This window comes from Balaenoptera borealis (assembly GCF_965194805.1).
Source record: "Balaenoptera borealis genome assembly, chromosome: 18".
Classification (NCBI taxonomy): Eukaryota; Metazoa; Chordata; class Mammalia; order Artiodactyla; family Balaenopteridae; genus Balaenoptera; species Balaenoptera borealis.
In genome coordinates this window covers 1,501,097-1,513,506 of record NC_138877.1, presented here as the reverse complement: position 1 = coordinate 1,513,506, position 12,410 = coordinate 1,501,097, and the positions used below count along the sequence as shown (strand labels likewise).

Sequence of the window (12,410 nt, the reverse complement as noted above, 5' to 3'; positions counted from 1 at the left end):
CTACATCATGGGTTTTTCAGAATTTTGTATAAAAAACCTATAGCATAGTGTCTGGTGATTCCTCAACAAGGACAAAAAAAATAAAGATTCAGAAACGTTTAATGTTGGAAGCAGAGAATTTGAAAAACAATGACAGAAGACCCTAGGGAAATAGAGTTTGGACGATATCATAGTCATTTTAGTAGATAAAAGTATATTTAGTATAGTGATTGTATTTGGACCCTGAGTTATTGGTAATTGATGGAATTATTTTGAACAATTTTCTGTTTCAAGGAAGGACTTAGATAAAATCACATAAAGTAATTTAAAATTTCACTTGTGCTATTTAATTGCAATAAAATGCAATGATCATAGTATACTAGAACTTGTTTTTCTTTTCTCTCTCTGTCATAGGTTTTTTGGCATAGATAAATGTTCAGCGGGAGGATTAGACTTGACTGAACAGACTCCTGTTTTATTAGGGAATAAAGCCATGGCAGCTAGTTTCATGGATGTAGCATTTGGTGACCCAGCTAGTCCTTTAGTTAATAGATCCAGAAACTCGTCAGTGGAGGATGATGATGATGATGTTGTATTTATTGAATCTATACGACCTCCTTCAAGTTCTGCTCCAGTAATAGCTGATCAAAGAAATTTTATATTTGCTGCATCAAGAAATGAAAAGCTACAAGGAAATTATTCCATAATTCTTCCTTCCTCAAGAGATTTGGCTTCTCAGAAGGGAAGTATAAGTGAGACAATTGTCATTGATGATGAAGAGGACATGGAAACAAATGGAAGGGAAAAGACAATTTCTTCTAGTTTTATTGAATGGGCACTCCCTGGAAGTAAAAACAGAACCAAAGATTTGGATTTCTCCACTTCCAGTCTTTCAAGAAGTAAGGTAAATGCTGGAATGGGTAATTGTGTTATCACTACAGAATGGACTCTGAAATTCATATTACTAATGTTACAACCTTAGAAACAGGTATTAAGCTCTGAATGATGGGCGAGATATGAACTTAATGATTACAAATATAACATCACTATAGAATACCAGCTTGGGAGATGTCGCTAACGGACTGCAGTCGAGTAACTTTGGTGTTAATATGCAAACATACACCCCGTCTTTAACTTCACAGACCAAGACTGCAGTAGGACCTTTTAATCCTGGTAGAATGAATGTGGCAGGAGACGTATTTCAGAACGGAGGATTTACAGCTCATCATAGTCCTGGTAAGCAGTAAGTGATACTAAATATTTTCTTTCCACCCTAAGTAAATAATCTTTTGGCTGTTACTTTTAGTACCTATATCTATTTTATTCTATATGTGAAATATTTTTTGTTAACTTTCGTATTAAAATAGAATTTTTTGCTAAATAAAACTGTGCAGTCTACTCTATTTTACCCAATGTGATTTATATGTGAAGTGTTTTTTTTTTTTAAACTTTGGGTTTATTTATCTATTTATTTATTTATTTATGGCTGTGTTGGGTCTTTGTTTCTGTGCGAGGGCTTTCTCTAGTTGCGGCAAGTGGGGGCCACTCTTCATCGCGGTGCGCCGGCCTCTCATTATCGCGGCCTCTCTTGTTGCGGAGCACAGGCTCCAGATGCGCAGGCTCAGTAATTGTGGCTCACGGGCCTAGTTGCTCCGCGGCATGTGGGATCTTCCCAGACCAGGGCTCAAACCCGTGTCCCCTGCATTGGCAGGCAGATTCTCAACCACTGCGCCACCAGGGAAGCCCTGTGAAGTGTTTTAATTGAAAACTCCCATATCTACTACCTCCATCTTTGTTTACTAGCATCTTTATTTTAATGTAAAAGTCATAGAATAAAAAGATGGATAGTGAACTAAAGGATTAAAGTAATATTACATGACAATTAAATTTTATTTAATTTGTAATTACATAACCTGACCTTTCAATTTTTGCTTTTCACGTGTTTACCTTTAGACTGCTTGTCTCTGATTTTTGGTTTTAAATCAGCACTTTATTAGTTGCTTCATTTTAAATTTGGAAAACTTTCTTACCTTTAAATCAGAGATTTGTTTTTTTCCCCTATTTTTTGGCCGCACCACGCGGCATGCAGGATCTTAGTTCGCTGACCAGGGATTGAACCCCTGCAGTGGAAGCACTGAGTCTTAACCACTGGACCGCCAGGAAAGTCCCAAATCAGAGACCTGTATTTTTAAGACTCTTATGAAGCCAGTTGTGTTCTGGTAAAATATAATGAAAGTTATTTAAAATTTAGCAAATCTTTTTTGCAGATTTTTCATGACTTGGTGTGCTGTTTGTTTTTTCAGTTTTTTTTTTTTTTTTTTTTTTTTTTTTGGTGTTTGTTTGTTTGGGGTCATTTTAGTGCTTTTAGCTATCAGCCAACTTAGAATTTTAGGAAAGGACTGGAAAGTAATTAGAGCTAAGAACCGAATCACTTGTTGTTTTAATGGAATGCTAGTATTTTTTTTTTCTTAAAAAATTTTTTTAAATTAATTTTTTTCTCTGGTTATGAGAATATTACAGAACATTTGAAGGAAATCATAGTTAGAAATAAGAAAATAGTATCTGTCACCTACCTCACTAAGTAGAAGTGACTGACAACTTAAAATTTTGGTTTGTTTGCTTTCAGTCTTTTGCCTCTGTGGTTCTAAAAATAGAATTTAGAGCATATTGTATTTAGTTTTGTGTTCTCTTGATTTATTTAATCTAAATTTTAGTATGTTATGTCATTTTAAAAATAGAAGTTTCAGTGAGTATAAAATATTCCTTTGTCTGAGATATTTATTCCTCTACTTTTTAAGCATTTATATGGCTTTTCATTTTTCACTATTGAAACTCCACACACTAAATGTCTTTGTTTATATTGTTTATTATTTCTGTAGGACAGTTGTTCTCAAACTTTTTGGTCTCAGTTTCACTCTTGGAAATGATTGAGGATCCCAAAGTTTTTTGTTTTGTTTTTAATCTGTTATCATATTAGAAATTAAAACTTAAATTTAAAAGGTATTTATTCATTTAACAATAATTATTATGTGACATATTTTTGATGAAAGATAACTACTTTCACTAAAGAAATTTAGTGAAAAGTGACGTATTACAGTTACACAAATCTTTTTGAAGTCTGGCTTAATAGAAGACAGCAAGGTATATCTAGCTCCTCAAATCTATTTCTACATTGAATGTGTTACAATATTTTCTTTTGTTTGAAGTATAAGAAGAAAATCTGGCCTCACGTACATATGTGGTTGTAGAATGGAGCAATATTTTAGTAGCCTTTTTAGTTAATTATGGATAGTTTTTTCCTTTTCCTTTTGACACAGCACCAAAACTTGATAAGTGGTAGTTTCTTAAAAGTTCTTACAGTGTGAAATCTGAAACTATATAATGAACTTTTCATACTTTATTACATTAAAATTCATTTATCTTTGAATGAATTTTACCTTTGTATGATTTGGTAACATTGTGCTTTGGTTATTTGGAAAGTGTTGATTCACTGAGTTACCTAGGTCTTCTAAATGTTGACACCTTAGAAAGCTGTCACGCTAGCAGTGGTGGATGCAGGTTTTCAAAGATTCTGATTTTCACTCGAAAGCTCATATTTTCTCATTGGCAATAAATACTGTTATTTTTTTGAAGTGAAAGGCTTATTTTAAGAAAATGTCAATAACCAGTTTGTTTTGTCATTCCTTTAAGGCTAGTTCAGCTTGCGATGCAACAGTTTTACAAGTGCTTTTCCACTCTTTCTCATTGTTCTTTGGTATGAAACAGAAGTGGCTTCTGGATGCTTCCCTGTTCATCATACAGAGTATTAAGATGTAGTCAGAGGCTGAAATTTAGTAAAATTAATACTAATTTTTACCTTTTCACCAAGGACTTCTGTTGCATAATAAATAATTTCACTGGCCTTTGTCCCTGGTTCTTGGGAGAGAGAATAAATCCTTGAAATTTACCAGATTCCTAATAACTAGTGATTAAGGCTGAGGGTCACTGGAAAGACCAACTGTGTGACTTGAGTGTTGGGCCTTTGAGCCAGCCCAGCCTCCATGGAGGAGAGAGAGGCTGGGATTGAGTCCAGTCACATGCAGCGAATAATCCCACCAGTCACACCCACACGATGAAACCCAGTAAAAACTCACCTGTGCCGGGTGGGTGACGCTACCCGCTTCCTCAGAGAGAGGGCACAGAAGCTCTGGCATTGGGACCCTTCCTCACCCCGTATGTCTCTTCATTTGGCTGGTCCTGATTTGTATCCTTTAAATAAAACTGATCATAAGTATAGAGCTTTCCTGAATTCTCTGAATCTTTCTAGCAAATTATCAAATCTGAAGGGGCCTTAGGAACCTCCCAGATTTACAGCCAGTTGGCCAGAAGTCCAGGTGGCGTGTAAAGTGAGGGCAGTCTTGCTGTGGACTGTGCCTTCAGAATGGGGGCTGGTGCTGTCTCCAGGTGGTTAGCATCAGAATTGTGTTGACCAGTTGTTGTTGGAAGAACAACAGAAGTACAGGTGCTACTTTTTCTTTCTTTTGTGCAAGTGCCTGATAGTGAAGAAAATTTTACTAGTACAGTTTGGTTCCACTGCCAGCAGTTTTACCCATCATTGCTTCTGCACCATTAGTGCAGATGCCAACACGATGAAAAAGGCAAATAATCTTAGTTTTATTATGGAAATAGTTTGGCCTGGCAGATCCCCTTTTATTTCTTATGTAATGTTGAATAGAAGTGATCAGAGTGTAAAGTTTTGTCTTGTTCTTTTTTTCATTGGCCATGCCTTGCGGCTTGCAAGATCTTAGTTCCCTAACCAGGGATTGAACCCCAAGCACTCAGCAGTGAAAGCGCCTTCTGTTGTCTTGTTCTTGACTTGGGGTGGAGGGGGAGCATTTGACATTTCATCATTTAGCGTATTCGCTTATGTCAAATATAATAAGCTTTTTATGTTCATAATTTATTTAATAGCTTGTGTCTAGTCTTTGCAGTTATAAACAGGTTTCTCATGAATATCTCTAAGTTTGTCACACATTTTCTAGTGAAAAGTTTCTGTAGGTGAAATTGCTAAGTCAAATGTCAACGTATTTTTAAAGCTTTTCATGGTTAATACAGAATGGTCCTCACCAAAAAATTATGTTTTTTGTTGTTGTTTTAATACTGTAAGCTCTCCTCAGGGGTAGGAGTATTATTAATGTTTGCTAAACTGATCATTTAGAGGTGATATCCTCTTAATGTATATACATCATTGAACTTTTAAAAATACTTTTGCAGACTTTTTATGAATTTGTTCATTCATGTCTGTCATCTACGTATTACTATGTACATCTTTTGTTTATTGATTGAGTGAAACCTGAGAAATAATATTAAAAAATTGTGATTTCTATATTGAATGATGTGTTAAGCTTAAAAGCGGTTGAAGATGATGTTGAAGACTTGAAATAATGTCCATTGAAAATCATTCTTTTGGATCTGTTTCTTTCACTCTTCTTTTTAAAATCTTTTATTGCAATGTAATTGGTTTGTTTCTTTCACTCTTATTTTTTGTTTTGTAATTATTTCCTAAATTTTACATGTATATTTTTGCAAGCATGAATTACATCTTATGTATGTAAGTGAAGTTAGAACCAGAAGGCTTGCCATGTATTTCTTTTATGTTTCAGCCTTGACCATTTTTCACCTTCTGGAGTAAATTGAAGTTGTGTATTGAATGGTGAAGTGGATCAGTAACATGCTTTTCAATTTAAAAGCATAGCACATAGACTGATACTTAACTGTAAAAAAGCATACTGTAGTTAGATGCTATACTGTTACTTCACTCAAATTGTGGACATAATTGAGACTAGCAAAAGTTGTTTGATAGTAGTTTTGACTACTCTTGGATGTATTTTTATTCTTGTCATCCCTTTATCTCATTAATTCAAAACTGTATTTTATATTACAGTGATAATTTTTTCATGCCATGAGGTATCAATGATTTTAAAAAGTAACAGACAAGAAGCATTAAAGGACTCCCCTGACATTCATTCATATATTTGAAGACGTTCTTAACTACTTCAAATTTATTTATCTATTTAAACTATTTTGTTTGTGCTGTGGCAATGAATTTCTGTTATCTATGAAGTATGGATGAATTTACAGTGTTCCTGGGTTCTCTAAAGTTCTGTTTCGGGGGGAAAAAGTTACAGAACTATATCCTTTATTTATTTTATTATTATTTTTAAAAAATAAATAAATTTATTTATGGCTGAGTTGGGTCTTCGTTGCTGTGCACGGGCTTCTCATTGCGGTGGCTTCTCTTGTTGTGGAGCACGGGCTCTAGGCGCGTGGGATTCAGTAGTTGTGGCTCGCAGGCTCTAGAGCTCAGGCTCAGTAGTTGTGGCGCACGGGCTTAGTTGCTCCACGGCATGTGAGATCTTCCCAGACCAGGGCTTGAACCCATGTCCCCTGCATTGGCAGGCGGATTCTTAACCACTGCGCCACCAAGGAAGCCCTATCCTTTAAATAATACCATTTGGTCCAGAATTCTAAAAAGAGGGTCTACAGATTTGTCAGGTAAAGAGTGATGGTGAAGATGTCTCTGAAGCTTTCTGAAAGATGGAGTCACTTGTCAAAAAGGACTGTCTTCTTGTCGTTGCTCTTTTCACTCTTTGTTTAAGTTGGATGTAGCATAGTGAAAGCTGTCTAATTTTAGTATTAACCCTAAATTTTGTTTTTGCTTGCTGTCAGCTTTTGTAAAATTAACCAATTTTACCAGAAGACTTACAGAGTAAGATGGTGACCATTGTATTACTATTGTAATTGTTGTTATTATTTAGAGTCAGGGCTCCCCCAGAGTGTCTTACTTTAGTTGCTGTTTGCTTCCCACATCTACAGAATGAAGGTTTTCCAGCACAGAAAAAAGAAAAAAAATAAGAGCAAGATGAGGATTTCTGGAGTTGAGTTATATTTGAATCTAGGGCTTAAGGGTTCAAATTTTATCCTATAAAATTATGGTTCTGCATAAAGTACAAATAAAACTGTGTAATATCTTACGAAAATAAGATCGTGTCCATTAGAATGGACCTTTGAGTCATTTAATCTTTTCATTAACCTTTAGGGTAGACTGCATTTCAGTGAAAGTTCTTCAGCCATCATGTATCTTTATGTAAACAGCAAAATTTCATCAAAGAAAATACTCAGACTTAGAAATTGTTTTTGCATCTGTGTTGTATTTTTGTTGGATTGTAAACATTTCTGGCCATGATACTGATTCTAGGAAGTTCTGCTTCTGATAATAATAGACTTTAGACTAATAATCCCTGTCCCTCCTGCAGAGAATAATGGGGGGGAGGGAGACAAAACATATAAAATATCGAAAGCATCACAGAGCTACAAATACACTGAAAAAATGAGGTTTCTCATATCTGAGAAGGAGCCTCAGAGGAGTCATCTCTTACTTGGGGTTGCTTTTCTCTAATGGGTATGTGTTCAGTTCCAGAAAAGGCTGCTAAGAATCTAAGGGGAACTTTCAACAGACTCACAGGGGCCCACAAAGAAGGACACTGATTTAAAAAATATATACATCGACCTTTGGATTGGGGATGCTAACATACTCCAGATTGTCAATTTTTTTTTTTTTTCAGTTTTTCATGTAAAACTATTAGGGATATGAGGAGGCAGGCCATATAATGAAATAAGAGAAAAAGCAGACAATAGAAGTGAACGCACAAGGGTTGCAGGTACTAGGAGTATCAGACAGTCTACATTTTAACTGCAGGTTTGGCACAGCTGAAGAGAGTGTGAATGAACTGGAATATGTATCAGAGTATTATCTAGACGGAGTCAGAACCAAAAGGGGGGAAATACAGAAAAGAATGTAAGAGACTTAGGACATTTGATGAAAAGGACATGTAATTAATGTCCCAGAAAGAGGAAGAAAGAAATGAGGCAGAAGAGATGTAACTGAGGATTTTCTAAAATGGAGAAAAACATCAACCCTTGAATTCGAGAACCTTTACAAATTCTGAGCAGGATAAATATCCAAGAGACCATTAAGAGACATGTAGAGAAATCATAGTCAAAAATTGGAAGCAATCATCCGCCTGTAGATGGTAGCCTCCTTCTCCCCTGAGTAGCAAAGACTGCTCCCATGTCCTGCCTCCTGTCTGTCATACACAGTGGGGTGTTGCTCCAGGAACTTTTGCTGTGGGCAATAAACCCAATAGCCCCTACCCAATAAACCCTTGATGTCCCCCCACCAAAAAAAAATTGGAAGCAATCCAAATGTCCATCAGCAGTAGAGTGATAAATAGTATCAGCCACACAATGGAATACTCAACAATGGAAACAGATGAACAACTACCTTCAGTGTGAATGAAACAGATGAGATGTTGAGACGAGGGTACATACTACATGATTTCATATGCGAAGTTAACAATAAGGCAAAACTTATCTTTAAAGTGAGGATAGGGATGGCTTGTGGGAAAGGAGGGGAGTGACTGAGTGGAAAAGACATGAGGATCCTGGAAGTTTTCTGTGTGTTTATCTGGGTGGTGGTCATAGAAGTACATATTCATTGTGAAGACAGTCATTGAGCTGTGCACTTAAGATTATAAACTTCATGTGTATGTGTTACTCTTTAACAACTAAAAACCCCACTGAGACACTGAAGTAACTTCACTAGCAGACCAACTCTAAAGAAATACTAAAAGGTTGTTCTTTAGGCAGAAGAGTTTAGATGCAGGAAGAAGTCAAGAATCTCTAAAACTTGGGACTTCCCTGGTGGTCCAGTGGTTGAGAATCCGTCTCACGTTGCAGGAGGCGCCTCTTTGATCCCTGGTCGGGGAACTAAGATCCCACATGCCATGGGGCAACTGAGCCTGCGGGCTCTGGAGCCTGCGCGCCGCAACTAGAGAGCCCACACACCGCAACTAGGACCTGATGCAGCCAAAAAATAAGTAAATAAATAAATAAAATAAAAAAGAATATCTAAAACTCAAATAGTGGATCTGGTACTTACTGGAATTCTGGGCAAATCACCTCTAGCTTCTAGGCCTTAATTTTCCTTGTATATAAGGAGGGATTTGGATTAAATCCTTCTGGGCCCCTTCTCTTAAAATTTATTCTGGGGATAGAGCATGGAAGAATTTGGTTGAGAGACCTTTTATTTCAGCGGTCCCCAATCTTTTTGGCGCCAGGGACTGGTTTCGTGGAAGACAGTTTTTCCACGGACGGTGGGGGGTGGGGGATGGTCCGGGAGGTGATGCGAGCGATGGGGGGATGGGGGGTGGCAGGTGAAGCTGTGCTCGTTTGGACTGCTACTGGTCCCAGGCCCAGGGGTTGGGAACCCTGTTTTATTTGGCCTGTAGACACTAACATGATAAATAAAATAAGAATTTGATGAAATAAGAAACTTTGAAATTAGGAGACATTAAATAGTTGCAGTATAAACAAAGAAAACATTTGCTCTATTTATGTATGCATCAATGCTAAAGTGAAAAAAAACTGCAGAATCTATTGAGCAGTATAGTTGATGTCTCACTTTACATAATTATATATAACTCTATCCCCTTTAAGTATGGATAAGTGTACAAAATTAAAAAGCCCAGAGAATTCCCTGGTGGTCCAGTGGTTAGGACTTCACACTTTCACTGCTGAGGGGCCAGGGTCAATCCCTGGTCAGAGAACTAAGATCCCACAAGCTGCGTGACGTGGCCAAAATAAAAACAAAAACAAAACTTTATGGAATATACTTCATATTTGCCAGCGTATCTTCCTGCGGAGTGAAAGAATTCCTTTGGTTACTTGTTCTGTTTTGTTTTTGCCTGTTAAGATAAAAATATCTGGAAAAGGACAAAATTAGAAGCAGCAGTGGGTAGGAATTTAGAAGTGAAAACAGAGTTGTTAGTGTTGGTAGTATTATGAGAGGTGTTTAGAGCTATAATAGGTGGAAGGGCCATAGACCTTTACCTAACAACAAAAACTATTTTTGAAGAGAGATGACAATAATTCAGTACTCTTCGGCCTTGTTTCTCAAAGCTTCACCATTACTCAAGAGGTAGTTAGAAATGCAGAATCTCAGGCCCCTCCCTAGACTTACTGATTTAGAATCTCTGTTTAAACAAGATTCCCAAGTGATCGTGTATGCATGTTAGGGTTTGAGAGGCACTATTACCTGTACATAATATTGTACCATTTTGAAGCTAACAGTAATATACGATGGAGTCCCGTGTGAAGGTAGGAAAGCTGGGTCTCCTGCGTAATCCACCACCTACACTAATGCCTGGGAAATAGTCTAGAAGGCTGGCAGGTAATTGTAGACAGAGTTGTCTTAAAATGCTATGTCTAAATTACATGTACTTGGAAGTATTTTGGAGGGAAGTGCACTAATATCTACAAATTACTTGAAATACATAGAGGAGATAGATTATTTAGCGGGGTGAATAAATAGAAAACATGATAAAGCAAAAAGTAAAATAGTATAGAATCTATATGATGGACATATTTTTCACAGTAAAATTCTTTCAGCTTTATATGCTTTAAATTTTTCATAATAAAATGTTAGGTGTGTTGGGCTTCCCTGGTGGCGCAGTGGTTGAGAGTCTGCCTGCCGATGCAGGGGACACGGGTTCGAGCCCTGGTCTGGGAGGATCCCATATGCCGCGGAGCGGCTGGGCCCATAAGCCACAACTGCTGAGCCTGCGCATCTGGAGCCTGTGCTCCGTAACAGGAGAGGCCACGATGGTGAGAGGCCCGCGCACCGCGATGAAGAGTGGCCCCCGCTCACCGCAACTAGAGAAAGCCCTCACACAGAAACGAAGACCCAACACAGCCATAAATAAATAAATAAATAATCATTTAAAAAAAGAAAAAATGTTAGGTGTAAAGCTGTTATGAAAATGGGTATCATATACCAGATTATAATCTTTATATTTGTATATTCGCTTTATTTTATAATGTGTTAATATTTTTCTCTTAGAAAAGAAAAAGTACCTTAGGAAGTACCCTGTGTACAGAACATAATGCTTTACTACATGCATTATCTCATGTAGTTTTGTTTTTTTTTTCCCCTGCTGCACGGCTTGTGGGATCTTAGTTCCCCGACCAGGGATTGAACCTGGGCCATGGCAGTGAAAGCGCAGAGTCCTAACCACTGGACCTCCAGGGAAGTCCCTCTCATTTAGTCTTCATAACGCTGATAGGTTGGGTATCATTGTGATTTGTAGCTGAGACTACCAGTACCTAGTTTAAATTGCTTGTACAATCTCTAGCACAGAGGGTCTGACTTGGAGATGCTGGCTACCGCATTGCACAATTCCGGGGCCGCCATTTCCAGTGTTGGCACAATAGAGCATCAGTCACTTAGAGTACAAAGGGGAGAGTCCCCCTGGGGTTGTACAGCAAGGCTTCCTCACTCTTCTCTTAGACTTGTGCAAGATGAAAATTTTAAATATTTTTCTGATGGGAGTTTTTAACTGTTCCATGACTTTTCTTATGTGTTTTCTTTTTAAGATTCTTGGATCTCCCAGTCAGCATCCTTTCCCCGTAATCAGAAACAGCCAGGGGTGGATTCTTTATCACCAGTGGGCTCGCTTCCTAAACAGATCTTCCAGCCTTCTGCCCAACAGCAACCCACTAAACCAGCTAAAATCACTTGTGCAAACTGCAAAAAGCCTTTACAGAAGGGACAGACAGCGTATCAGCGAAAAGGATCAGCTCACCTCTTCTGTTCTACCACCTGCCTCTCTTCCTTCTCTCATAAGCGTACTCCAAAGAAACGCAATGTGACATGTAAAAAGTAAGCTGTACCTTTCAATATGGTTCCATATGATTGGATACTGGCAGTATGAATTTGTGTCCTGAATGTACTTAGAGAGTTGCGGAAGATTCATGGATAGAATTGATGCACAGGTTTCTTCAAGTTTATGTAGCTTGAGTTATCCTAGCATATGTCAGAGCTGTGGGTCATTTGTATTGTACTTACTCTTGGCAGGAAAATAGAGTTTAGATATAGAAATAAATCAACCCTATCCCACCACTGCCTTTGCCTCACCGCCTTCCCCATCCTCTACCTTGGTTCTACCCGGTTGCTAACACCCTTTTTGAATGCTTCTAGAAGTCATAACCTGTGGCAAGGTTCTAAAGGTCATAATCTGTGACAACAGAATATTTTTATCTCTGAATATCTTTCCATATTATTTAGGAACTCTTAGCAGTTAAACCAAAATGAGGATTTTTCTAGATCCAAAAATTATAATTGATTCTTAGGATTAAATCATGAGAAAATGAAAAATGTCAATTACTGTTCATATATATTTGACTTTTATTAAAATGCAGTGTTCTTAGGGCGTTCCCTGGTGGCCTAGTGATTAAGATTCCAGGCTTTCACTGCCGTGGCCCAGGTTCAGTCCCTGGTGGGGGAACTGAGCCACTCAGCATGGCCAGAAAAAAAGAATGCAGTGTTCTTAAAT

General features: G+C 37.7%; 1 protein-coding gene and 1 long non-coding RNA gene across 16 annotated transcripts in view; one reads left to right on the top strand and one right to left on the bottom strand.

Moving 5' to 3' along the window:
* LOC309615421 overlaps window positions 1-12,410 on the bottom strand; it is a 137,233-nt gene that overhangs the window by 45,767 nt on the left and 79,056 nt on the right. The gene's annotated exons all lie outside the window — the stretch shown is intronic.
* Window positions 1-12,410, top strand: part of LOC309615394 (zinc finger MYM-type protein 5-like) — a 37,962-nt gene that overhangs the window by 6,994 nt on the left and 18,558 nt on the right. For 7 of the 15 annotated variants that reach the window (XM_082364941.1, XM_082364933.1, XM_082364940.1 and 4 more), the window contains exons 3-5: window positions 394-883; window positions 1,122-1,215; window positions 11,452-11,737. In XM_082364941.1, coding sequence (XP_082221067.1) covers window positions 394-883; window positions 1,122-1,215; window positions 11,452-11,737 — 870 coding nt within the window. Of the gene's footprint in view, window positions 1-393; window positions 884-1,121; window positions 1,223-5,902; window positions 6,204-8,757; window positions 8,898-11,035; window positions 11,432-11,451; window positions 11,738-12,410 lie in introns of those variants that run through there. The other 8 variants (XM_082364936.1, XM_082364947.1, XM_082364939.1 and 5 more) reach the window with 5 other exon arrangements.